Source organism: Callorhinchus milii, unplaced genomic scaffold (genome assembly GCF_018977255.1).
Source record: "Callorhinchus milii isolate IMCB2004 unplaced genomic scaffold, IMCB_Cmil_1.0 Scaffold1, whole genome shotgun sequence".
NCBI lineage: Eukaryota > Metazoa > Chordata > Chondrichthyes > Chimaeriformes > Callorhinchidae > Callorhinchus > Callorhinchus milii.
In genome coordinates, this window is record NW_024704742.1 from 70,362,248 (window position 1) to 70,390,174 (window position 27,927).

Genomic DNA, 27,927 nt, shown 5'->3' on the forward strand with positions numbered 1-27,927 from the left:
GAAAGCGAGACATAAGCAGAGACTGGATGGACATTGTCGTATCTTTCTTTAAGGAAAATAGGGGTAGAAATGATGCCCAAATTTAGACTTAATCTATTTATTTGGCATTTCAGACCATTTGGAATTGGTCAGTATCTTAACACCAGCCTTATTGTTTGCAGGCTGCTGACCTAAAAGTTATCTTAAAGAACTGCTCAACACCGGTTTAAGAGTTAGGACAAAACTCTAGAATTTGACGATGTTTAAAATGTTGAGAAAATGGATCAAACCTACACTCATGAGAAATATCTCTACTGTTGATTATATCTTCTGATACTCTAGGCTCCATCCTGGAGTCCCTCTGAATGACCCCTTTCCTCTCCTCCTTCAAAGTCAGCCTCAAGACCTTCCTCTTTAATCACACCTTCGGCCATCTTTCTCCCCTTTGACCCTCCTCCCTAAACATCGCTTTCATCCTGATGTGAATGGTGCTGAATATAAATTTTATGCTGTTGTTGTAAGTAATAACTTGCATTTGCTATGGCACCCATAGCATTGAAACACTTCAAATGCTTCAAGTGCAATGATTGTGTATTTTGTGCATGAAAGTGGCAGCTAACATCTCAAAAACAGCCGTGAAGTGACTGATTGATTTTATCTGGGGTATCGTTGGCCAGGACACTGAGAGATAGAGATTCCCTTCTCTTTTCCAATCAGGAGTCCTGTAGCTCAGTGGTTAGAACACTTGCCTCGCAAGCGAGAGACCTGGGTTCAGTTTCCGGCAGGGCAAAATCTTGGGCAAGTTTCCTTACTCCACACACCTGATAATAATCCCTCAAAAAAAAACATTAATAAATTGGTCACTTCAATCCACGACTGTTGGTGGGACACTGCTGTGCGCAATTGGCTGCCGCGTTTCGCCCACAAATATGCAGTCAAATTCACTTTACAGTACATTATGTGAAGCGCTTTGAGACGTCTAAAAGCTGTGAAAAGCGCTATATCAAATGCAAGGATGATTATTATTATTATAGCGCCCCAGGATCTTTAACGACCACTCGAACAGGCAGAGACGAGACCTTGGTGTAACAACATCTACTAGCATTTATATAGCGCCATTCACGCAGGGTGGCATCTCGGAGCGCTTGAAGGATGGCTCCTCCGACAAATGCAACACTTCCCCACCCAGCACTGCTGGATTGTCAGCCTAGACTGAGCTCAGGATCCCCAATGTGGGATCTTGAACCTACAACCTTCTGCCTTGGAGACAAGAGTTGTACCCAATGATAACTTGCATTTGCTTCTTTTAGCCATGGACATTACGGATATATTGAAGGGCAAAGCAGAAAGTGATGAAGACAAGCATCATTTCATTCCGTTTCAACAGTAAGTACCTCTTGCACCACAACATAACATGGACCTCCTTCACCCAAACCCTTAGCAGCGGGCACTTAAACACTGTAGTAAAATGGGCAGACAGATGGCAAATTAAGTACAGTATACTCTTGATAACTCGGTCCTGGCTTAACTTGTCAATCCCACTTTAGTCATGGTGCTGTCAATTCCCTGGCTGCAGTTACTTAGGTATTTATACATATGCTTTACTCACCGCTTCTGATAAGTCGTCACTGAGACCTTATCCCTCGGAGCAACAAGTCATCAGGAATTTACTGTAATTCACTTTGGCAGAAAAATCAAGAAGCCGTCTATAGTCTATATCAAAGAGATCTGGGGATTCGGATCATGCCGGCCCCACAGGGATTCCTCCCATCTGGGTCCTGCTAACCCTACAAGCCAAAGCCCCAGTGCAGGCCTACCTGGAGAGGCAGCGGGGAAACTCCCCAGTGTTCACAGTTCCACCTGCTTCAGCTCCAGTGAGATCCCAACACACAGGATTAGACAATGTGTTTGGGTGAAGGAGGCACTTTGGGTCTCTGATCTCATCCCTCCAGAACATCTGCCCGACTGTGCTCTCGTCACAGCTTCAAGCAACCCTCAGACAGCCAGTCCTGTTTGAGCCTGGCCTCAACTCAACTCAGCCAGCCTTCCTGGTGACCTGCTACAGTTATAATAATAATAATCCTTGCATTTGATATAGCGCTTTTCACGTCGGGAGGACGTCCCAAAGCGCTTCACAGAACACACTGTAAAGTGAATTTACTGTATTGTGTAGGCGAACGCGGCAGCCAATTGCGCACAGCAATGTCCCACAAACAGTCGTAGATTGAAAATGACCAATTTATTATTGTTTTGGGTTTTGGAGGGATTATTATTAGGCTCTGTGTGGAGTAAGGAAACTTGCCCAAGGTTTCGCCCTCTGCCTGGAATTGAACTCAGGTCTCTCGCTTGCAAAGCGAGTGCTCTAACCACTGAGCTACAGGACTCCACTATTGTTATTCAGAGGAGAGGAAGGGGTCATCCTCAAGCCTAGACGGAGTGGTGGGAGTGGGAAATAGTGAAGGCAGGTTTTGTGTGTGTGTGTGTGGGGGGAAGGGGTGGGATAGAGTGGAGGTGTTTAAAGGTCAGATATTGGGCGTTAATGTTGATCTGCTGGGGGAAGGTGATTCGGTTGATGGCGGGGGTGTTGGCAGAGGTAAGGGTGGGGGTGCGGAGCCCGGTTGCAAGAGAGATGCCGGGAGTTGAGTATGATCTGGAGATTGTGGAGGGGGGAAGCTGGGTAAGGCCGGGAACGAGCAGTGTTACTGAGCAGTGGCTTGGGAGAGGACAGCAGCCGTGGGAATTCTAAACACAGTTGTCAAACCCTCTTGTGGTCTTAACTCTTTTGGAAATGCTTCTTCACAGAGTGGCGGCAGAGAACGACTTCCTGCACAGTTTAATCCACAAAGCGATCGCGGCGAAGGAGGTCCATCACAAGGGACAAGGTAATCTCCTCCTATTCCCCCCCAGGGATCATTACAAGCTCCCACCTCAGCTCAGAGCTCCACAGTCTAGGCTGGAGGGAGCACTGCATTATCAGATGGGATGAAACAATAAACCCTCAGATAAGATATTAAACCAAGCTCCTGTCTATACTTGTTCAGGTCTGTGTCCTGGACATTAAACATCCCACAGTCCTATTGGGAAAGAGAAGGGAGTTTCTCTCTCTCTTTGTGTCCTGGCCAACAATCCCCCAGATAACATTGGTCACTCTGGCTATTTTTGGACATTGCTGTGCACAAATTAGCTGCCGCATCGGCCCACAAATCACGTAGTCACTACACTTTATATTAAATTCTGTGAGACTCTTTGAGTTTCTCATGCTAAAAAAGTCTTCAGTGTCATCAAGTCGTTATCAAGGACCCTTCTTGCTTTGGCATAAACCAGAAAGTGATGTTGGGAGATCATCTGACTGGAAATCGACCTTTATTTCTATTAGCTGAAGCGGTAACCGTGATGGTGCCTTGCTGAAAACTGTACTGTGGATCAGGATTTTAAGGATCCCAAACACTGTTGCATGTTTGAGTACACTGTGTCATAAAGTGGAGCGCTCCAAGACGCTATCCTGCCTGAAGAAACTCTAGTTGTTGTTGTTGATGTCCTACGGGTTGATGCTCTTGGGGAGATTAGTCACTACACCAATTTTTTAGTGCGGTGATCACAACATCAATAAAAAATTGCTGTTATATATCAAGTTTCACATCGGGAGGATGTCACAAAGTGCTGGATAGTCAAGGGTTTGCACCCGAGCTGGGGGTTGGAGTCAAGAGAGGTGGAGGGCAAGGAAGGTGGAGGTGGAAGATGACCGAAAGTGTGGTCATAGGTCTTGAAGGAGGCAAGGGAAGGGGCGAGGTGGAGGGATTCCAGGATGGAGTTCCAGAGAGTGTGGGCAGAAAGTTTGTTCAAAATGCAAGTGTTATTGTTTATATTAATTTGTTCTTTCTTCCCCTCCCCCACCGCACTCTCACACCTCCACCCACAACCACCACTACCCTCACTACCCCCAAAACACACGTGCACACACATACAACACACACAGGTCTTTGGGTCTCCATGAAACTCCTGTCAGGGGATCTGAAACAGATCCGGAAGGACCATCCACACTTGGTGGACAGGAACACGGTTGTGGCGAGAAAGATGGGATTTCCCGAGATCATCATGCCAGGTGAGGCCGCTCAGTGCCCCAGTGACAGGCAGATTGAGGGTTGTCAGCCAGCTGTCTGACACATGCTAAACCCCAACTCCGTGCTTAGCAGTCTTCAAACCAGATTCTTGAGTTCTACAACGATACACTTCTAGAGTCCCTTAGAATAGTGGTTACCTCGCTAGCCTCGCAAGCGAGAGGACCTGGGTTCGATTCCCAAGCAGGGCAAAACGTTAGGCAAGTTTCCTTAGTCCTTACTTCTCTGTTTACCAAGCAGTAAGTAGGAACCCGGTTATTAGACGACTGGCGAATCGCTTTCCGCGGCTGAATCCACGGCTGTTTGTGGTACATTGCTATGCGCAATTGGCTGCTGCATTTTGCCGACAACATTTACTGTCAATCCACTTTACAATATATCCTGTGAAGCGCTTTGAGAAGTCTCAACAACGTAATAAGGCGCTGTATCAAATGCAAGGATTATTATTATTTCCTACATGTGGAAATTTCAGGTCTAGGCCTGGCTCCCACTCACTTCTTGAAGGTTATGGCTTCAAGGCCCCGGGTCGGGGGCCATTGAGCTCATACAGTCTATGCTGACACTCCAGTGCAGTTCTGGGTGGGGGAGGGAATGTTACATTGGCGGAGGTGCTGTCCTGGGGGCTATTTGCGCTGCATTGCTGCGAGGAAATTGGCTGCCAGATTCACCTACAAAGCACACACATTATAAAGATACACTTTACAGTGAAATCTTGTTAAGTGCTTTGAGACGTCTTCCGGATGTAAAAGGCGCAGTATTAGATTTCAGGATTATTATGTATTAAATGCAAGTTGTTGTATTTAATGAATTCCTGTGAGAGAGACACAAATTCAGCACCAACTGTAGTGATAGGAGCAAATCCTGGAAGCACTTTGAAATGTGCTCCCGACGTGAAAGTGCCGGAGCAAACGTAAGGTCCATTACTATTTTAAGATTCTATTTCTATTAGGTTGAGTATTGATATGCTCTGGAACCCTAAGAGTGGCCACCAGAGGGCATCAGACGTCACAACACTGTAGCCTTGGCACACGCGTGTGTGTGTGTGTGTGGGGGGGGGGGGGGGGGGGCAGGTGAGTGAGTGTGTGGGGGGGGCGGTGAATATGTGAGTGTGGGGGGGGGCGGGTGAGTGTGTGTGTGTTGGGGGGGAGGGGGCCTGGTTGAGTGTGTGTGTGTGTGGGGGCGTCGGGTGAGTGTGTGTGTGTGTGGGGGGGTCGGGTGAGTGTGTGTGTGTTGGGGGGAGGGGGCGTGGTTGAGTGTGTGTGTGTGTGGGGGCGTCGGGTGAGTGTGTGTGTGTGTGGGGGGGTCGGGTGAGTGTGTGTGTGTGGGGGGGGGGGGTCGGGTGAGTGTGTGTGTGTGGGGGGGAGGGCGGGTGAGTGTGTGTGTGTGTGGGGGGGCGGGTGAGTGTGTGTGGGGGGGGCGGGTGAGTGTGTGTGCGGGGGTGGTGCTTGTGAGGGAGAACGGGAGGACGACAGTAGGTTTAATTCAGAGAAATATTGAAAAGCCGAATTGTGAAACAGCAGCTGTGTGAACTCATTAAAAGGAAAGTATTTATAAGAGGAAGCCGGACATGGGGGAGAAGGGACTGAAATGTATTGGGAAGGAGTAAGGAGTGAGTGGAATACAAACAACACCGGCACGGACTAGCTGGGCCGAATGGCCTGTTTCCATGCTGTACATTCCATTTAAGACATTTAAATCATAGAATCATAGAAATGTACAGCACAAAAAGAGGCCATTCGGCCCATCGAATCTGTGCCGGCTCTTTGAATAGAGCAATTAATGTCAATCCCACTCCCCAGCCCTTTCCCCATAACCCTGCAAACCCGTCCTCCTCAAATACCCGTTTTTAAAAGTTGTTATCGAATCGGCCTCGGCCACCCTTTCAGGCAATGCGTTCCAGATTAAAACAACTCGCTGCGTGAAAACATTTCTTCTCACCTCTCCTCTGCTTCTTTTAGAGACTATTTTGAATCTGTGACCTCGAGTCACCGACACACCCACCAGTGGAAACAGTTTTTCCCTTTCTAACCTATCAAATCCCCTCATGATTTTGAAGACCTCTATTAGGTCTCCTCGTAACCTTCTCTGCTCCAATGAGAATAATCCCAGCCTCTCGTGCCTTTCCTCATAATCAAGGCATCTCATTCCTGGTACCATCCTTGTAAATCTCCTCTGCACCCTTTCCAATGCCTTAACATCCTTCCTATAGTGTGGTGCCCAGAACTGGGCGCAGTATTCTAACTGAGGCCTAACCAGTGCTTTATATAGGTTAATCATTACCTCCTGACTCTTGTACTCTATGCCCCTATTTATAAAGCCTAGTATCCCATTTGCCCTTTTTTACAGCCTTATCTACCTGTCCTGCCACCTTCAAGGATTCATTTACCTGCACCCCCAGGTCTCTCTGTTCTTTTACCCCCTTAAGATTGTATTACCAGCCTGTATTCCTCCCCTCATTCTTTCTACCAAAATGCATTACTTCGCATTTCGCATTGAAACTCATCTGCCATGTGTCTGCCCATTTTACCATTCTGTCTATGTCTTCCTGCAGTTGGCTCCTATTCTTCTCACTGTTTACCACCCTATCTAATTTTATGTCGTCCGCAAATTTGGAAATGGTGCTTGCTATACCCAAGTCCAGATCATTTATGTATATTAAGAAGAGCAGTGGTCCTAATGCCGATCCCTGGGGGAAGCCACTGTATACTTCCCTCCAGTCAGAAAAGCAGCCGTTCACCCCAACTCTCTGCTTTCTGTCCTCCAGCCAGTTCTGGATCCATGCTGCCACTCTCCCTTTTATGCCATGGGCTTCTATCTTTCTTACAAGTCTTTTATGTGGCACTTTGCCAAATGCCTTTTGAAAGTCTATATAAACTACATCAACTGCACTACCTTTATCCACCCTCTCCGTTACCTCATCGAAAAATTCTATTAGATTTGTTAGACAAGATTTGCCTTTAACAAATCCGTGCTGGCTGTCCCTAATTAACCCATATTCTTCTAAGTGAAGATTTATTCTGTCCCGGATTATAGTCTCCAGGAGTTTGCCCACTACTGATGTTAGGCTGACTGGCCTGTAGTTCCCAGGTTTGTCCTTCTGCCCCTTTTTGTACAGGGGAGTCACATTGGCTACTCCTGTGTCCAACGAAGATTGAAAAATTGTAGCCAAAGCCTCCGCTATTTGTACCCGTGCCTCCCATAGTACCCTTGGTTGCATCCCGTCCGGACCGGGTGACTTATTTACCTTCAGCGCAGTCAACCTTTTCAGTACTTCCTCTTTGTTTATACTTATCCTATCCATTTCCTCTACCCTCTCCTCCGATACCGCGGCATTTGGTGCATCCACTTCTTTTGTGAAGACAGATGCAAAGTACTCATTCAGCACATCAGCCATGCCCTCTGCCTCCACAATAAGATTTCCTCCTTGGTCCTTAATTGGCCCCACCCTACCTTTGATTAGCCTTTTTTCCTTGATATGTTTGTAAAATACTTTAGAATTCCCTTTAAGGTTACCTGCTAACCTTTTTTCGTATAATCTTTTTGCCCCTCTTATTTCCTTTTTCAAACCTCTTCTGCACTTCCTATATTCGATTTGGTTGTCTTCTGTATCTTGGGTTCGACATTTGTCATAAGCCGCCTCCTTCGGCTTCATTTTAGATACAATTAGCTTCGTCATCCACAGAGGTTTGGAAGCCCTACTTTTCCCTTTTATTTTTCTTCTTATTCTTTTTTTTTGGCTAAATGCTTATTGAATCTGGAGGTTGCCACCTTTAAATAATAATCAAAATAAAAATCGTTACGTTTGATAGAGCGTCTTTCACGTTGCGAGAACGTCTCACAATGTTTCACTTGATTTACTGTGTATTTTGTTGGTGAACGCAGCAGTCAGTTTACTCACAGCAATGTCCCACAAACAGCCATGAAGTGAACAACCAATTTTATTTGGGGGCTTGCCGGCCAGGACACTGAGAGAAACTACTTTCTCTTTTTGAGTAACGCCACAGGATATTCACCTTCCATCTGAATGGGCATTGATGGGCTCAGTTTAACATGTCATGTGAGCGATGGCACTTACTCCACAGCCCTGCAGTATCACCTTAGACTATATGGGTTCCAGATTAGGATGTGGGGTTTGAACCCACAACAGCACCAATGGTGGAGCGGAGGGTATGAGCCATAAACAGGAGGCTGGAGCCAGCTGAGGCGGAGACAGTGGGTGGGGAAGTGGGGGGTAAGCAGATCAGATAGGTAGGAAGGTATAAGAATTGAAATGAAAACGAGTGAGAGGATCTTGAAACCGATCCGTTCGATAATTGGGAGTCAAAGCAGCCTGGCAAGGCTTGGTGTGATGGGGATATGGAGTTTTGTGCGGTGACTATCCGGGTGGCGGAGTTGTGAATTAGTTGAATTTTGTGAATGATGGAGCTGAGGAGACCAGCGAGGGAGCATTGGAATAGTCCAGCCAGTAAGTGACAAAGGCGTAGACGAGGGTTTTAACTGCATTGGTTGTGAGGTACGGACGGAGGCGGGCAATGTGATGGAGGTGGAAAAAATCTGTCCTGGTCAGGGGAACGGATGTGGAGTAGAAAGGAAAGCTGGGGATCGAACCTAACACCAAAGTTGCGCACGGTTCGGTGAGTCTGAGGAAGAACCCAGGGAGGTTGAGGAGCTCAGACCCGCAGGAGAGAAAACGTTGATTGGAGCCAAAGAGTATGGCTTCCGTCTTGCCAACAGCTGCAGGAAATTTGCGCTTATCCAGGACTTGATGTCTGTCAAACAAGCTGACAGGACATTAGCGGATTGGGAATCGCAGCTGGGGAAGAAGAAGATTTGGGTATTATCCACTTACATGTGGAAGTTGACCCAATGTCTGTGGGTGACGTCGCCAAGAGGGAGCATGTAGATGAAGAAGAGAAGGGGGACAAAGCTGGAGCTTTGGGGTACCCCGCAGTTAACCAGGCTGGGGCAGAAAGAAAAAACATTTTTCGAGATGTATTGTTGCCAGTTTGTTAAGTAGGACTGGAACCAAGCGAGTGTGGTCCCACTCGCGTGGTTGAGGGAGGAGGATGGCATGATTGACTGTGTCAAACACGCTGGAGAGGTTGAGGAGAATGAGAAGGCAGAGGGAGCCCAGGTCACAGTCATTGTTACTTAGATGAGCGCTGTCTCTGTGGTGTGGGCAGGGCGAATACTGGACTGGATGGGTTCGAGTAGGGAGTGGAGGGAGAGGTGTGAGCAAAGTTAATTTGCAATGACGGGTTACTAAAACTTTGGCCAGGAAAGGCAGGTTTGAGATAGGTCTGAAGTGAGTGAAGTTGGAGGGATTGAGGGTAGGTTTTTTTAAGAAGAGGATAGCGGTTTTGAGGGGGAGTGGACAGAGCCTGAGGAGAGGAACTGGTTAATTGTGTCAGCAAGGAGTGGGCAGAAGAGGAGGAGTTGAATGACCAGAAGTTGAGTGGGGATGGGTTTGAGCAGCAGTGATGGGTGATGGAAAGGGAGGAGGGAGGAAAGGGGGCAAAGGAGTATAGGGTGTGGGTCGTTGTAGGAGCCATGGTAAGAGGAGAGGGTGATGAAGGAGCCATGATGGTGGTGGTAGGTGACATGGGGGGACGGGAGAGGAGGAGCAGCCAGGTTTTCTATATTAGAGATAAAGAAGTCCGTGACCTCTTCGCACTCGATATCAGAAGTGAGGATTGACGGTGCTTGAGAGGGAGCGTGGAGCAGGTGGTGGAAAGTGGAGAACAGGATTTTGGGGTTATTTTGAACACAACTTCAGAGCAGAGAGTTCTACCGACTGAGCCAGGTTGACACATGACTGAAGTGTGGGCCAGAGATGTAAATGTACCAATATTTCACCACATAGAAACCATCTGTTTTGACTCAAGATGGTTCTCGCCCATTACTACCGAGAAGATTTCCCCGTTACAATTGAGGGAATTTCCTCATTATTGTCTGGCAGATTTCCCTGTTATAATCAAGGGGATTTCTCCATTATAGTATACAGGATATTACAATTACAGTCTAGGGGGATTTCCTCATTACAGACTAGAACAACAACAAGATTCCATTTATAGAGCGCCTTTCACGTCGGGAGGACGTCCCAAGGCGCTGTACAGTTGGGTCAGGACCCGAGCGGGGGGAGAATGGTCAGGGTGAGGGGAGGGAAGGGAGGGAGCGAGGAGGGGGGAAATGGTCAGGGTGAGGGGAGGGAAGGGAGGGAGGGAGCGAGGAGGGGGTAGAGAGTCGAGAGGGGAGCTGAAGGCTCGGTCAAAGAGAAAGGTCTTGAGACCGGCCTTGAAGGAGGAAAGGGAGGAGGCGGCGAAGGCACTGGGGGATAGAGTTCCAGAGCCTCGGGGCTGAGAGGCTGAAGGCCCGGCCACCGATGGTAGGGCGGTTGGGGCGGGGGATGTGGAGCAGACCGGAGCCAGAGGAACGGAGGGTACGGGCAGGTAGGTAGGGGGATAGTAGGTCAGAGAGGTAGGAGGGAGCGAGGCCGTGAATGGCCTTGTAGGTCAAATCTAGGGGATTTCCTCATTACAGGCCAAAGGGATTTCCCCCTTACATTCTAGCGGATTTCCCCATTGTAGGCCAAGGAATTTCCCCATTACAATCCAGTGGATTTCCCCATTATAGCTCGGGGATTTCCCCATTACAGGCAAGGGGATTTGGCCATTACAGTCTGGAGGATTTCCCCGTTGCTCTCCGAGAGTAACGAAGTGCTTGCGTTCCCTGTCCACCTCAGGTGACGTGCGGAACGACATCTACGTGACTCTGGTGCAGGGTGAGTTCGACAAACAGAACAAGACCACGCAGAAGAACGTCGAGGTGACCATGTGCGTGTGTGACGAGTATGGAAGTGTCATCCCGGTAAGCTTTTATTTTCTGGTGTTCTGGGTTTTTATCATCATCCCAGTCACTCCCTTCTCCTACCCCTTCCTATCCACGTCATTAAAATTGATCCCACTACCGTTGACCTGGCCGGCCCCACCTTTGACCGCTGGTTCCATGCTGGCCCGGGCGTTTCATCACCTGCTCCGGGAAGAGTGGCTTAGCTCCACTTTGAAACCGTTCCTGGGAAAGGCACCAAAAGCCTGGGATCGGCACAAAACTGGGGTCAGTGAGTGAGTCAAAGGCTTACGGCTCAGTGGCCTCAGGTGAATCTATTTGAACGCAGATATGAGGGGAGTTTGGAGTGAGGAGGAGGGGGGGGAAGGGGCTTGTGTATGTGTGTAGGTGTATGTGTTATTGTTGTTTTCAGATACCCCAGCACTCTTTTCTCTGAGTTAGAAGCAATCTTTCCCGCACCCCCACCAAATGCATTGCGATGATGTGATAAGGCACTGAATCGAACAAAAGGATTCTTGTTAATAATTTATTATGTTCCGTTATGAACAGTGTGGTGTGTAATTGAGGCTCGTCTTCCTTATAAAGACATAATAAAGCCCAATTAAGAAAATACTGGGGCTATCAATACTATTGATAGTGGAAATTAATTCCAATTTATAACATTTATCCAGAGCCCATGATTAGATTACAGCAATAAACCCGCTCCCATGTATGCATGTGTTTTTTTTAATAATATGTTTTGGTTTAAGCAATGAGGCTTATTGAGAATCTGGGAGTTCTCTCAGTGCTGGCTGGCACAGGTCAGGATTTATACAGCTCATCACATTCCCATAACTAAAAACAGCAACAATGTGCACTTATATAGTGCCCTCCATACAGGGTAGCATCTCAGAACGCTTGACAGTGGGGTCGGGGGTAGGGGGCAGGTGACGGTAAGCACAGTTGAAAAGGTTTTCAGGCAGGACTCTGAAAAAGGGGAGAGGGGGGCAAGGCGGGGAGATAGAGGGAGAGTGTTCCAGAGTTTCGGGGCTTAGTGGGTGAAAACGCGATCTCCAGTGGTGGAGCAGAGGGTGCAAAGGGCGAGCAGGAGGCAGGTGCCAGTCGAGTGGAGGCGCCGGGTGGTGGATTGGGGAGTGAGGAGGTTGGAGAGGTAGGGAGGTGCCAGGGAGTGAATGGATTTGAACACAAATGTGAGGATCTTGAAGTCGATCTGTTCAGTGATGGGGAGTCAGTGGAGCTTGGCCAGAACTGGTGAGATGGGGGTATGGAGTTCGGGTCAGTATGCGGGCGGCAGAGTTCTGAATGAGCTGGATCTTTTGAATGGTGGAGCTGGGGAGACCTGATTTGAGTAATTCAGGCGGGAGGTGACAAACGTAAGCGTGAGGATTTCGGCTGCATTTAGGGTAAGGTACGGTCGGAGGCGAGCAATGTGGCAGAGGTGGAGGAAGGTGATCCTGATCAGGAACCGGATGTGGGGGAGGAAGGACAGCTGGGGGTCAAATTGGATGCCTAGATTGCGCACTGGGTCGGTGAGTTTGAGGGAGAGCCCAGGGAGGTTGAGGAGTTCAGATCCGCAGGAGTGAAGACATTTGATGGGAGCCAAGGAGTATGGCTTCTGTCTTGTCCATATTCAGCTGCAGGAAGTTTCCACTCATCCAGGCCCTGATGTCTGCCAGACAAGCTGATAGAACATCGATGGACATGGAGATGGTACTGGAGGAGGCAAATTAGATTTGTATGTCATCCACATATATGTGGATGTTTACCCCGTGTCTGTGGAGGCCATCGCCCAGAGGGAGCATATAGATAAGGAAAAGAAGAGGGTCAAGGATGGAGCCCTGGGTACCCCACATGTCACTGGGAGGGGTCGGGAGGAGAAACCATTTGCTGAGATGATGTGGAGGCAGTTGGTTAAGTAGGACTTCAGCCATGTAAGTACGGTCCCACTAAGGTGGGTAATGAAGGAGAGGCAGTGGAGGAGGATGGCCTGGTCGATTGTGTCAAACATGGCAGAGAGATCCAGGAGGACGAGGAGGCAGAGGGAGCCCTGGTCACAGATAGATAGATGGATGGATGGATGGATGGATGGGTGGGTGGGTTGTTCGGGTGGGTGGATGGATGATCCTTACATTTGATATAGTGCTTTTCATGTCTTCTAGACTTCTAAAAGTGTTACACAGAATATACTGTAAAGTGAATTGACTGTATATATATGGGCGAAACACAGCAGTGTCCCACAAACAGTCGTGACGAGAGAGAATGTCGCCTGTGACTTTGGCAAGCGCTGTCTTTGTGATGTGGGTAGGGTGAAAACCAGACTGCAGGGGCTCGAGGAGGGAGTGGAGGGAGAGGTGTGACCGAAGTTGACCTGCAACAATACCAACCAGGACTTTAGCATGGAAGGGTAGGTTGGAGATGGGACGATAGTGTGAGAGATTAGAGGGATCAAGGGTAGGTTTTTTGAGGAGGGGTGTGATGACAGCGGTTTTCAAGGGGAGTGGAACAGAGCCCGAGGAAAGAGACTCGTTGACCGTGTCGGCCAGCAGGGGGGAGAGGAGGGGGAGTTGAGTGACCAGCATCTGGGTGGGGAAGGGATCAAAGTAGCAGGTGGTGAACTTCATCCGGGTGATTGTGGTTGAGAGAGAGGAGGGAGAAATGGGGGCAAAGGAGTGTGAGGAGGGGGGAGTGGCAGGAGGCATGGCAGAGGGCGAAGGTGGTGTGGATGGTCTGGGTGGGGTGGAAGGTGACATGGGGGCTGGAGGGAAGCAGCCAAGCAGAAGTTTTCAATCTTTGAGGCAAAAAAGTCTAGGACCTCTTTGCACTTGGCGTTTGATGTGAGGATAGAGGATAAAAATCCAAAAGAAGCACAAGTCCTTTGCTTGTTACCATGTTGTCCTTATCAGGCATCCAGAGCTTGTCTCTGGAATAACTCAACTTCTCCCTTTCCTTAATATCCCCCACTCTACTCCCCTCCCCTATTCAGTTTCTCCTACTCAGTTCTCTCCCTCCCTCCCACCCCTCACTCTGTCCCTCTCTCTTTCACCCTCTACCCTGGAGTCCTGTAACGTAGTGGTTAGAGCACTCACCTTGCAAGCGAGAGGATCCAGGTTTGATTCCCAGGCTGGGCGAAACCTTAGGCTAGTTTCTTTACTTCACACACTTCTATTTACCTAGCAGTAAGTAGGAATCTGGTTGTTAGTGAATCATTTTCCAGGGGTAATAATCGCTTCAATAAAAAAAAGTTTGATCACTCAATTCACGACTGTTTATAGGATACTGCTGTGCACAATTGGCTGCCGAGTTTCGCCCACAAAATACACAGTCAATTCATTTTACAGTATATTCCTGTGAAGCGCTTTGAGACATCTCAACAACGTGATAAGGTGCTATATCAAATGCAAGGATTACTACTATTACCATAGGTCAGTCGAAGAGCTACGTTTTGAGGTGGAATTTAAAGACAGAAAAAAGTGAATGAGATGAGGGAAGAGGGAGGGAGTTCCAGAGGTTGGAAACTGAAAACTCAGCCATTTATAGTGGGCGGAGAGGGCCAGTGAGTGGAAAAGTAGGGTAGAAGATCAGAGGGTGTGCCAGGGAGTGGTTGGATTTATAGGTAAGGGTGAGGATCTTGAAATTCATCCGCTGGAAGGAAGCGCCTTTGTTTGTGGAGTCGTGTAGCTCAATGGTTAGAGCACTTGCCTTGCAAGCAAGACACCTGGGTTCAATTCCTGGCAGGGCGTAAACCTTGGGCAAGTTTCCTCACTCCACATGCCTAATAATAATCCCTCCAAAACAAAAACAATAATAAGTTGGTAATTTTCAATCCACGACTGTTTATGGGACACTGCTGTGCGCAATTGGCTGCTGCGTTTCGCCCACAAATAACAGTCAATTCACTTTACAGCATATTCTGTGAAATGCTTTGAGATGTCGAGAAGACGTGAAAAGCGCTATATCAAATGCAAGGATTATTATTATTATCTCATCCTTCCAGAACACCCAGCCCACCATCCCCCCATCACAGCATTGAGCTGCTTTTTAAGTGAGTCCCAGCTCTCTCACCTAAAATCTTCCCCCACTTCCTGGCAACCTCATTAATTACCCTATGGTGTATGTCCTGAAATTGCCCCTTTGCAACTCTAAACCTGTGTCCTCTTGTTCTGCTGTCTTGATACATCCCAAGGTAACGATCGAGGTTTACTTCTTCAATTCCATTTAAAATATTAAACACCTCCATAAGGTCCCCTCTGAGTCATCTTCTCTCAAGATTGAAGAGCCCGAGTTTGTCTGATCGTTGCTCACAGCTCATTCCTCTAACACTAGAGATCAGCCTCGTTGCTCTCCTCTGCACTGTCTCCTCTGCCTGAGCGGCCCCTTATGTCACAGTGACCAGGACTGTCTGTGGTGTTCAAAGTGAGGCCTGACCCGAGCCCTGTCCAGTGTGACGTCTGGGGATCTGAAGTCAGATGATTTAGTGGTATAACCCAAATACCTGGGCAGGGGATGGGGGGAGAGGGGGAGTGGAAGAGCCCCATGATGTGTCAAAACTACTCAGTGTTGGATGGAAGGAAAAACAAACTCCTGGAGTAAGTGTAAGTAAAACAACAACGACAACAAGATTCCATTTATAGAGCGCCTTTCACGTCGGGAGGACGTCCCAAGGCGCTGTACAGTTGGGTCGGGACTTGAGCGGGGGGGGGGAAATGGTCAGGGTGAGGGAAGGGAGGGAGTGAGGAGGGGGTAGAGAGTTGAGGGGAGCTGAAGGCACGGTCAAAGAGAAAGGTCTTGAGACCGGCCTTGAAGGAGGAAAGGGAGGAAGCAGCGAAGGCACTGGGGGATAGAGTTCCAGAGTCTCGGGGCTGAGAGGCTGAAGGCTCGGCCACCGATGGTAGAGCGGTTGGGGCGGGGGATGTGGAGCAGACCGGAGCCAGAGGAACGGAGGGTACGGGCAGGTAGGTAGGGGGATAGTAGGTCGGAGAGGTAGGAGGGAGCGAGGCTGTGAATGGCCTTGTAGGTGAGAATGAGGATCTTGAATTCGATCCTCTGGGGGATGGGGAGCCAGTGGAGGTGAGCGAGGGTGGGAGTGATGTGGTCGCGGTGTCTGGCGCGGGACAGTACACGAGCTGCAGAGTTCTGAATGACCTGCAGCTTGTGGAGGGAGGTGCCGGGAAGGCCGGCGAGGAGAGAGTTCCCATAGTCCAGCCTTGAGGTGCTAAAGGCGTGGACCAGAGTTTCAGCAGCGTGAGGGGTGAGGTAGTGCCGTAGTCTGGCGATATTCTGGAGAATGTCCGGAATGTTCCGGACCCACAGAAACGAGAGCCCTTTAGTCCCGTGATGTTAACTCTACCTTACGACCATCTACAAAAGAATGAGGCAGCACCTCTCAGTGGGGTTTGACTGCTGCTATCTCTACGGACACTGTGTAGTCATTAAGCTACAACCTGACTCTATGTAAGTCACGTAATTATTCCGGTTTCACATGAATATCAAACGTCAGCTTCCGAACTAACACAAAATAAAGGTAATCAATTTTCCCCCCACCAGCCAAAGACGTGTTGTTAATGAAGTGCTCAGGCAATGGACCGGTAATAGAGAGAGACAGAGAAAATGCCAATCTCTGGGCCAGATTGCAAATGCAATTCATCACTCTTGAAGTTGTGCATTTATAAAATAAAGAATCTTATTTTTTTTAAATTGCTAATTATTCTCCCTATATCTTCCCCTTTCCCAATTCCAACTCCCTCGCTCTCTTCCTTTTCATTTCCCTCCCTCTCTCACCACCCCCCTTCCCTTTTTCCCTCCCTCTCTCCCCTTCCCTCCCTACTTCTCTCTCCCTCCCTCCTTCTCTATCCATCTCCCTCCCGCCTTCCCTCCTCTCTCCCTTTCTCTCTCTCCATCTCCCTCTTTCCCTCCCTCTCTCTACCCCATCCTCTCTCCCTCTCCCTCCTCCCTCCCTCTCTATCCATCACTCTCTTTTCATCCCTCCTGCTTCATTACCTCCCTCCCTCCTTCCCTCCCCCTCTCTCTCCCCCACCCTCCCTCCTCCCGCCTCGCCTCACCGTGATGTTCAGAACGCAATTTGTCAAGGAGCTGGGGATAGACCTGTCACTCGGTACCAATCGGTTGTATATTACCAACTGAGGCAACAGCGCTGGATGGAGACTGTCAAGGTGAGATTTGCGTTTGTACAACATCTTTCACACTGGTGCTGCCTGACTGGGAGCCCGAGCTGAGGAACGTGTATTCAGAGGGTAAAGTGACCAAAGTAACTTGTTTTCAAATGGAAGGGGAAAAAAATCTCATGGTCATCCTGGCTTGGTCGGCAGCACTCTCACCTCTGAGTCAGAAGGCTGTCGGTTCAAGCCCCACATCGAGACTTTGAGCTCACAGTCTAACCTGACACTCCAATGCAGTGCCGGAGGGAGCGCTGCAGTGTTGGAGGTGCCGTCCTTCGGATGAGACGTTAAACCGAGGTCCCGTCTGTGCCCTGTTCAGGTGGACATTAAAGATCCTGTGGTACTTTTGGAAAAGTGAAGAGAGTTTCTCTCCCGGTGTCCTGGCTGACAATCCCCCAGATAAAATTGGTCGCTCGCTTGATGGACGTTTGTGGAGACATTTCTGTGCATAAATTTGCTGCTGCATTCGACTACAGTAAAATCTGTGAACTGCTTTGAGACCTCTTGATGACGTGACAAGATGCTATACCAAATGCAGGAGTTATTTATAAGGTCCGTGAATTCACAGATCATGGGAGAAGTTCTACCTCAAAACTTCTCACGAGTGTTAAAATTATTTTAATGGCACACAAGAGCCATGTGATTAAAATATAAGCAAGTCGGGATTGAGCGAAGATCAATTGGCTATCCCTTTGCTCCTGACCTCTGCATCTATCCGAGCTCTGAAATTCATCAGCACAGATTTAATTGTTAAAGTATTACCCTGATAATCCATCCTGGATTATCAGGATTGTCCTCATAAATCATAGCCTGGGAGACAATTTTTCTCTTAAAACTTAAGATCGCCCAGAAATGATGCAAACATGACCAGTCGCTGGGGTCAGCGATTCTTCTCACTTGGTGTTGCTGTTACCATGTGATGCAAATGTAGAGTGGTCCTAGCTGGACAAACAGAGGGAAAGTCTCATGGCATTATTATTATTATTGTTTGGTGTGACAGGTGCCTGACCTACGGGGAAGCCCATCACCGTGCTTAAGAGTATCCAAACTAGACAAACTAGCTTGTCATTAAGAGCTCTGTCTGGCAAGCTTTCCCGCTGCTTGTCCATCTAGCACCATCCTCCTGTTGGGGCTTTGGTTTGCAGGGTGACCAGGAGCTGAGTGAAAAGAATCCCTGCCCCCAGTGACTGGTCTGTCCCTTGAAAGTCTTACTGATGAGCCAGGCTGGGCTGTGCTGTTATCAGTAGAGCCTTGTGGACCCACCTGGCTCAGAAACCGGACTCGAGACCACCACAGAGGACTGGCTTGATTCCAACATTCTATTGCCAAACATGTCACCTTGGAGCCAGTTCAGCTCTGAAGACACTCCTCATACCTCCTGGTACAGCAGTTCATTCCAATTACCCCAATAAATATAAAACACAAAATACTGCAGATGTTGGAAATCTGAAAACAAAAACAGAAGTCACTGGGAACACTCAGCAGGTCAGGCAGCATCTATGGAGAAAGGAAAGTGAGTCAACATTTCGGGTCAACGACCCTTCGTCAGAACTGGGGCATGTTGGGAGGGAGAGGCTTTTAAGAGCTAACAGAGAGGGGGAGGCAGGGCAAGGAAAAAAGATACCCGTTTCCCTGCTCACAGTTCTGTGTTCTAATCATGTCTTGCCATTGTAACCTCAAAGAACAAGAACAGTGAATGTGGTAAATGTCCCTGTGCCTACAATTCTGAACATCTATGAGTGTCCTCGACTCCTATCATAATAATAATCTTTACATTTCATACATTGACTTTCATATCAGGAGGATGTCTCAAAGCGCTTCACAAGATTCACGGTACCATCTGCTGACTGTAGGCAAATATGGCAGACAATTTGCACACAGCAAAGTCCCACAAATAGCCATGAAGTGAATGAGCAGTTTTACCTGGGGGATTATTGGCCCAGAAGGACATTAGGAAAGAGAAAGTCGCAAATTGGCTGCCGCGTTCACTTACAAATACTCAGTCACTAAGTATCACATTAAAAGCATATGAAGCGCTTTGAGACGTCCTCCAGTGTGATAAAGTGCTGCATCAAATTCAAGGATTATTATGTGTTAAATGGATTGGAATCATCGTGAAAATTGAGCCTGGTGGATTGAAAGCAGTGGGTTAATGGGCCGAGACCTGTGCTCATTTCATACAGGAGTACTCTCAATATGTATTCATTTTGCCTCATTACTTTTTTTGCAAATCTCCCACTGTTTGAAGATTTGATAAAAGTCCATAATTTTTTCTAAAAACTCAAGTACAGTAATTCTATACGAGGCTTGCATTCTTCACTCATTTTGACCAGTCTTCAGAACATATTCGCTTGCATTGGAATAAAATACACTGTAATTCCATCACTTTCTCAGAGAAAGTGCTTGTATTTTTTTAATGAAAGACACTTCCACTTCGAGTGTCGGGAGGACATGTCAAACTGCATCACACAATTTACCATAAAGTGCAGTCGTTATTTTTTAGGTGAACCCCGCAGCCAATTTGTGCACAGCAACATCCCCACAAACAGCTATGAAGTGAATGGCCCGTTTCTTTTAATCTGGGGAATTGTCAGGCAGGGCATTGGGAGAAACTCCCTTCACTTCCCGAGCACTGCCATTGGATATCAACCCCTGAAATAAAATTGGTCACTCAGTTTAAGTCTATTTGTGGGACGTTGCAAAATGGCTGACAAATTGCACTGCTGTGAAATATTTTGAGATGTGCTGATGGTGTGATAAGGCACTGTATTACACGCAAGGATTATTAATCTGCAAGAATTCACCAGGAAGCAGATTAATTAATTGTTCTGTAATCGGGAATAAAAGTGCTTTATGATAATATAACAATAGTTCGCATAACTAAAGTCACTGCACTTCAAAGTGACTCACCCTTGTATGAGGGCTGCAAAGCTCTGAGTCAAATGCAAGTATTATTGTTCCTCCAGTTACTGACTCTGTTGCACCAAGAAACTCATTGAAATATTTCTCTGTGACCCACCAGGTTGCTATTCCCATTGAAGATGTCCACAAGACTCACCTCAGGTTCACTTTTAAGCACAGGTCATCTGGTGACTGTAAGTACGACTGTATGTTAACATTTTGTGTGCCGCTATTCAAAGGGTTATCTTGAAAGCGTTAAATAATCTCAGCCCTAACAAGAAACTTGTTTGGCTCAGTCGGCAGCGTTCTCGCCTCTGAGTCGGGTCAAGGCCCACGTTAGGACTTTTGAGTTTACAGTCTCGGTTGATGTTCCAATGCAGTGCTGGGAGAGCACTGCACTGTCGGAGGTGCTGTCCTTTGAATGAGACATGAGGTCCTGTCTGGCAGTTCAGGTGGATGCTGAAAAGCATGTGATACGATTAGAAGGGAGAAAGGAGTTTCCCCCCAGACAGTCACACAGGTAAAATTGGTTATTCACTTCAGTAACTGTACATGGTTAACTGTGTTGACTGCCACCTGAACAGGCAGATTGTGTCTCATCAGAAAGACCCTCCTTTGATATTGCAGTGCTGCACTGAACAACAGGTTGTGTTTATACAGCGCCTTTCACGTAGGATAAGGTCTCAGATTGCTTCATGGTAGCAGGGTTAGATGTAGGACTTGGAACAACAACAAAATTACATTTGTATAGCGCCTTTCACGTCAGGAGGATGTCCCAAGGCGCTGGACAATCACTGTTTCGGACCCGAGCTGGGGGTCGGTATCAAAGAGGCTGGAGGGCAATGGGGGAAGGAGGAAAAGTGACCATAGATACGGTCAAAAGGTAGATTTTAGGGTGGGATATTAAGATAGATAGAGAGGGGAAGAAGCGGATGCAGCGTGTTCCAGAGGCTAAGAGCACTGTGCCAGGGTGTCAGCCTGGATTACTGTGAGCTCAGGATCCCTGACATGGGGTCCTATCATAGCATCCAAAGCTGTGCATTATAATTACAATTTACATTTACACAGCGTCTTTCATATCAGGAGGATGTCCCAAATGCTTGACGCTGATGGCTGAGCACCTGAGCTGGGAGGAGTGGTGGGAACTGGGGGGAACAAAAGTTCTTTATGAGCCATTCGCCAATGAAGGTCAAACCAAATGGAAAACATTCATCATTTTGCAAAAGCTAATGTTCACCATTAACGTCCCTTTGTATCCCAGCCAAAGATAAGAGCGAGAAAATATTTGCCATGGCGTACGTGAAGTTAATGAAACTAGACGGGACCACGCTACGAGACGGGGAGCACGATCTGATCTTATACAAGGTACAAAGAGTGAATAATTGTGTGTCAGCCTGGCTCAGTGGTAGCACTCCTCCTCCTTCCTCAGCGGTAGCGCTCTTGTCTCTGAGTTAGAAGCTTGTGGGTTTAAGCCCCACGTCAGGATTTGAACTCGCATATTCTAAGATGACATTCCAGTGCAGCGCAAGGGTGTGTTGCAATGTCGGAGATGCCGTCTGTTCAATAACAACTTGCATTTATCACACAGGGTGGTTCATGTTCATATTTAGCTACGTTCAGGTGGATGTTAAAAGATCCCATGGCACCATTCAAAAAGAGAAGGGAGTTTCTCACCCCGGTGTTCTGGATAATAATCTGCCAAATAAAATCGGTCATTCACTCCATGGCTGTTTGTGGAACATTGCCTACAAAAATACAGTCACTCCATTTCACAGTAAAACTCCCGTGAAACTGTTTGGGACGTCTTCCTGATGTGAAAGGCGCTATACCAAATGCAAGGATTATTATTAATTAATATTCTTATTCTTATAACTTTCAGAGTTACAGCCCGTCTCTAAATTTTTTATTTCAGGGATTCTTTCATTTGAGTGTACGGCTCAGTCGGTCACCTTCCCGCCTCTGAGGCAAAAGGTTATGGGTTCAAATCCACCCCCACCCCTCTCCCCACACATGGGGGACTTTCAGGCTGACAATCAGTGCAGTGTTGCGGTTGTATTTCATTGTCGGAGGTGCCATTGCTCAGAAGAGACCTTAAACCAAGGTCCTATCTGTGCCCTATTCATGCGAAGATTAAAGATCCAATGGTGCTTTTATTTTGGGGGATTGTTGGCCAGGACACTGGGAGAGAGAAACTCTCTTCTCTTGCCAAGTATCCACGGGATCTTTGACGTCCACCTGAGCAGGCACAGGCTCAGTTTAACATCTCATCTGAAAGACAGCAAATCTGTCAGTGCAGCGCTCCCCAACACTGAATTGGAGTGTCTACTTAGATAATATGAGTTCCAGGGAGGGGAGGATGGGGAGAGAGGAGGGAGGGTGTAGGGAATGAGCCAAAGGGAGGACTTGAACACACAACCTTCTGAGGACTGAGACCGGCTGACACTATATTCATATAGTGTAAGTGGAACATTCTTCCTCTCTCCAAACCATGTTATGGTAATGCATTATTCATTATGGAAATTAGCAAACTCTTAAGAATAATGAATGAAGAAATAATATGTTTGCAGTGTGATATAATGTCTGTAGATCATATACATTGCTCACAATTAGTTGATAGCTCGAACAATGAAGGACTCTTCCTCCCCTGTCCACACACTGATCAAACCCCCAGCCTTAAGCAGTATATGGTCCATTTTTTTTCACCCACAGAATATACAGTCACTTTACTTTACAATATAATCTGTGAAGCGCTTTGAGATGGGTCAACGACATGACAAGGTGCAAAATCAAATGCAAGGATTATTATTATGATGATGACAATCACGGGAGATTGATAATCAGTGATAATCAATAAGTCAATATTAGCTCATTGCATGTCAGGAGGACGCCTCAAAGCGCATCACACAATTTTACTGTAAAGTGCAGTAACTGTGTATTTTGTTGGTGAACATGGCAGCCAACTTGGCAAAGCAATGAGGTGTGAACTGCCCAATTTTTTTTCTCGGAGTGGGTGGGATTGTCGACCTGATACTTGACACACCAAATTGGCTGCCGCATTCACCTACCAAATACACACTTGACAGAGAATCCTGTGGTGCTTGTGTGGGTTGTTTCAATGCTTGTTATTAATTAGTTATTTATCCTTTCTTCCTCTCCCAATCATACCCTTCCCCAACCCACTCTTTCACCCTCCCCTTGTCCCCGCCCTTCCCCCTGCCTCCCGCTCCTCCCCCTCATTCCTCTCTCCTCCCCCGTACCCTCAACCCATCCTCACTCCCTGTGTGTAGGGCGACAGTAGGAAGCTCGAAGATCCTAACATTTACCTGAACCAAATATGCAGTCGGCAGTCGGACCACAAGTTGAGTCTGAGCGCCTCGTTCCGAAGCAGTAGCGGAAGTCACCTTGTCTGCTCCAGGGACAGTTTCCAGATCTCCACCCTCGTCTGCTCCACCAAACTCACCCAGAATGGTGAGTCTGCTCAGCCCAGTCCAGCCCGCCAATGGGCTTGATTTCAAGATCCTCACTCTCACATACTCTCTCCCCTTTTTCAAGTCTCGCCATAAAACCTTCCTCTTCGACCATGCTTGACCCCCAGCTTGGAGTCAGGCTCCGCCACTGTTAAGGGCTCTGAGATGCTACCCTACGTGAAGGCGCTATATAAGTGCAAGTTGTTGTTGTTGTTGAAGAGTGCTGTTATTGTGGCTGATGATTATGGGGTGGGGGTAGGGTGGGGGAGGGTGATGGGTTCGGTGCAGTCCGTTACTTGCTGATACTTTTATTATGTAGAACAACAAATTACATTTGTGTAGTGCCTTTCACGTCAGGGTATGTAATGGGTTTGGGGAAAGTGGGATTGAAAGGTGCACCGTGATCTAATAAAAGCAACAGCCGCTTGCATCTACACAGCACCTTTCCTGCAGGGAATCGTTCCAGAGTGCTTAACGGGAACGGAGTCGGATGCCGAACAGGGAAGACGGAAAGGGGATGGTGACCATAGGCGCAGTTAAAGAGTTAGGATTTAAAGATGGATAGAGAGCGGAGGGGTAATGTAGCGCTCCGAGATGCTATCCTGCATAAAGGGCACTGGGGAAATGCCAGCGAGATGTTGTTGAGGAGGAGGAGATGGTTCTAACCCGTGCGTTTGTGTTCCCGCTGGAGCAGTGGACCTCCTGGGGCTGCTGAAGTGGCGATCGAACGTGGGCTTCCTGAATGAGAACCTGCGGAAACTGATGAAGGTGGACGGAGGCGAGATTGTCAAGGTAACAGCAAATGTCACTGTGGAAAATTAACCACAGTCTCCACGGAATGGCGCTTGATGCGGGGCTTAAAATATATCAATGTGCTTCACAGGGAATTGACTGTATTTTGCAGGCGAACCCAAGCAGTCAGATTTGCACACAGCAACATCCTGCAAACAAGCATTGAATGAGTGACTGATTTTATCCGTGTGATTATCAGCCAGGATACCGGGAGAGAGAAATTCCCTTCTCTTTTCTAATAGCTCCGCCTGAACAGGGCACAGAGGGGAATCCGGTTTAATGTTTCATCCAGAGGGCAACTCTGTAGTACTCCAGGACACTGCTGATTCAAGCGCTCTAAAATGCTATTACTGTGACGGTCCCTACATACATGTATATAAATGCAAGTTGTTGTTGTTGTCCCTCCAGGATAGAGAGTGCGCATTCCATTCCAGGTACAGGGTCATTTCCCTGGCATGATCGGCGTGCATATACGTGAATCTCTCAGTAGTTTGGTGTGGAGACTTTCAACCACGGCGATTTTATTCAATAATATATTTTTTAAATCCTTGCATTTGATACTGTGCCTTTCACGTTGGCAGTGGGTTTCTAACCGCTTCATAGGATTTTACTGCAAAGCGTAGTGACTGCGTTTGTGTAGTTGTGCGTGTTGAACATTCAGTTGACCAAACAAACAAACAAATAAATAAATATATCGCGGAGAGAGAGAGAGGGGGCCAGCGAGAGAGAGAGCAGGAGAGAGCGCGTAGGGAAGAGTGGACAGCAGAGATGGAGAGCGCGGGGAGAGAGAGAAATGGGGAAGAAAAAGAGTGGGGGAGAACAGAGGAGAGAGAGAGTGTGGGAGAGAGAGAAAGAGTGGGGTGGGAGAGAGACAGAGCCTAGGGAGAGAGAGCCGGGGAAAGAGAGCCAGGGAGAGAGAGAGAGTGTGGCAGAGGGAGAGTTGTAATCTGTTGCCCATGTCTCAATGTAATTGATACTTCAGTGATGATACTTCACATGGCGTAATCCAAACTAATACACTTGTAAACACCCTGTGCTGCTGGTGTGCATTCATTTATTGGTGTTAGATATTCCGTCTCAGTAAATCTTAGGGCTCGGATGCCCCCAAAGCAATTATAGCTGTGAGCACGATGTAGACAATTATTTTCCTTAAGCTGCACCTTTGTCTCTCTCTCACACGTGCTCTCTCTTTCTCTCTCACGCACTCTCTTTTTTGATCCTTCTCATTTTTGCGCTCTCGATCTTGCACTCACTTGCGCTCTCTCTCCTGCAACCTCTTTCTCTTGCTCTCTGTCGCTCTTTCTCTAGCTGTCTGTCTGTCTCTCACACTCTCTCGCATTCTCTCTCTCTCTTCTAGCCCACTCCCCTTCACAGCAAGATCCTGCAATGTTATTCGAGAAGAGAAAGTAGTTTCTCTCTCCCGGTATTCTGGCCGACAATCCCCCAGATAAAATCGGTCATTCACTTCATGGCTGTTTGTGGGACGATCCTGTGTGCAGTTTGGCTGCTCCATTCACCTACAAAATACACACTCACTGCATTTTACATAAATTCCTGTAAAGCGCTTTGAGACGCCTCGAAGACGTGAAAAGGCGCTGGATCAAATGCACAGATTATTTCTATATTATGCTCATTATAATCGTCTCTGGCAGGCATTTTGCTTGTTATGATCATATCAGCAGTCTCTGAACATTTGTTTTTAATATGGTCTAATTTGCGGATTTCTTAAAAGATTTCTCAACGAGCTGAAACCCTCCAAAATATTGTGGGCCACAGTCTGGAGGGAACGAGTGGGCATGGTGGGTCTGGGGGTGCGCATGAGGTTTGATTCTTGTATAAATCCCAACCTACACCTTCCACACCCAAACCTGCGGAGACCCTCACTGTTATAATATATAATGATCCTTGCATTTGATACAGCCCCTTATCATGTCTACGAGATGTCTCAAATCGCTTCACGGAATATACTGTAAAGTGAATTGACTGTATATTTTGTGGGTGAAATGCAGCAGCCAATTGAACGCAGCAGTGTCCCACAAACAGTCATGGATTGGGTTACCAAATTATTATTGTTATTTTTTTCGAAGGGATTATTAACCCCCGGAAAAGTGATCTGTCAATTGACTAACAATCGGGTTCCTACTTACTGCTAGGTAAACAGTGCGGAGTAAGGAAACTTGCCCAAAGTTTCGCCCTGCTGGGAGTTAAAACCCAGGTCTCTTGCTTGCGAGGGCTCCAACCACTGAGCTACAGGACTCCACTGTTGGCTCAATCATTGAGACTGAAGCTGGTCCCGAAATCTTTCCTCTCTCTGTATTTTTATGGACGTTCCTACAGCTCCCTCACTCTGTGGGGCTCAGTCTCTGCTCCCAGCCAGCGCCCTGTGTCGCTGACTGTACAGAGCTGATCTGTGCTCTTGCCTTTCTTTCTGCAGTTCCTCCAAGACACTTTGGATGCTATGTTCAGTATAATGATGGAGTTTTCCGATATCGACACTTATGATAAATTGGTCTTCGATGCTCTGGTAAGATAGCTAGCAAACTATTTTTATTTGAATGATGTTAAATTGAAGCTGTTTTGTAACTGTGTCTAGGGAGTGAAAATTCTCCACGTCAAGATCCTTGTACTCACTTTTAACACTTTCCATGGTCTTGCCCACTCTTACCTCTGTGACCTTCTTAAACCCTACCAACCCATGCGCTTCTTCCACTCAGCGGACACCAGCCTGCTTCACGTTCCTTGGCCTGCCCGCCCCCGCTGGGCTTTCAGTGTATCTGCCTTCACCCTCGAGAACCCCATCTGGAGTCCATTCACCCAGCCCCTTCCCTTGCCTTCTTCAATTTCCATCTCAACACTTTTGACCATGCCTTTGGTCATCTACCTCCCCCACCCCACCCCCCTTGATCCTCTCCGTATCCAGCCCCCAGCTCGGGTGCAAACCCTCAACTGTCCAGCACCTTGGCATGTCCTCTCAACATGAAAGGCACTATATAACTGCAATATGTAGTTCTTGTTGCTATCACGGAACAGAGGGCTAGTGTTGTTTATCCCGGCCCTAACCCCTGAAACTGCCTCCCTCTACCTCTCCGCCTCCCTCTTCATCTATCTTTAAATCCCTCCAAAGACCTGTAGCAACAACAAATTACATGTGCATTCACGTCGGGAGGATGTCCCAAGGCACTGGACGGTAAAGGATTTGAACCTAGCTCTTAGACTAGGCCAACGGTCAACTGTCCATCGTTCCTTCTCACTCGCTAGGTGTCCAACCCAGAGATGGTGCAAGAACGCTCCCCCTCCCCCCTCTCCCCCCACCCGATCAGTCATTTTGCAGCTGTTTGTGGGATGTCACTGTGCACAAATCGGCTGCTGTGGCTGCCTGCAAACACACAGTAAAGTCCTGCAAAGCACCTTGAGACGTCTTGGTGACGTGATAAGGCACTGCATTGAATGCAATGATGATTATTATAGCATACCACCCTCCCACTCTCTCCCCAGCTCCCCCAGCAAGGCAAAACATCAGAAGAGAAAGATTTTGACAGTGTGTGTCCCAGCAAGGATCGTAGTGACAGCAGCCTCTTTACGTTGTCACTTGGCTGGCTGCATAGAGAGAGAGACTAACCTGCTAATCCCCTCCTTTCAGGGCTCGAT

At 47.7% G+C, this 27,927-nt stretch overlaps 1 protein-coding gene across 1 annotated transcript in view; it reads left to right on the forward strand.

Moving 5' to 3' along the window:
• The window catches only part of LOC103188103 (dedicator of cytokinesis protein 2), a 222,482-nt gene that overhangs the window by 42,330 nt on the left and 152,225 nt on the right, over positions 1 to 27,927 (forward strand). The window contains exons 11-20 of the mRNA XM_042343812.1: positions 1,290 to 1,365; positions 2,782 to 2,861; positions 3,956 to 4,081; positions 10,840 to 10,964; positions 17,015 to 17,113; positions 20,142 to 20,214; positions 21,282 to 21,385; positions 23,308 to 23,488; positions 24,182 to 24,279; positions 26,714 to 26,803. Coding sequence (XP_042199746.1) covers positions 1,290 to 1,365; positions 2,782 to 2,861; positions 3,956 to 4,081; positions 10,840 to 10,964; positions 17,015 to 17,113; positions 20,142 to 20,214; positions 21,282 to 21,385; positions 23,308 to 23,488; positions 24,182 to 24,279; positions 26,714 to 26,803 — 1,052 coding nt within the window. The remainder of the gene's footprint in view (positions 1 to 1,289; positions 1,366 to 2,781; positions 2,862 to 3,955; positions 4,082 to 10,839; positions 10,965 to 17,014; positions 17,114 to 20,141; positions 20,215 to 21,281; positions 21,386 to 23,307; positions 23,489 to 24,181; positions 24,280 to 26,713; positions 26,804 to 27,927) is intronic.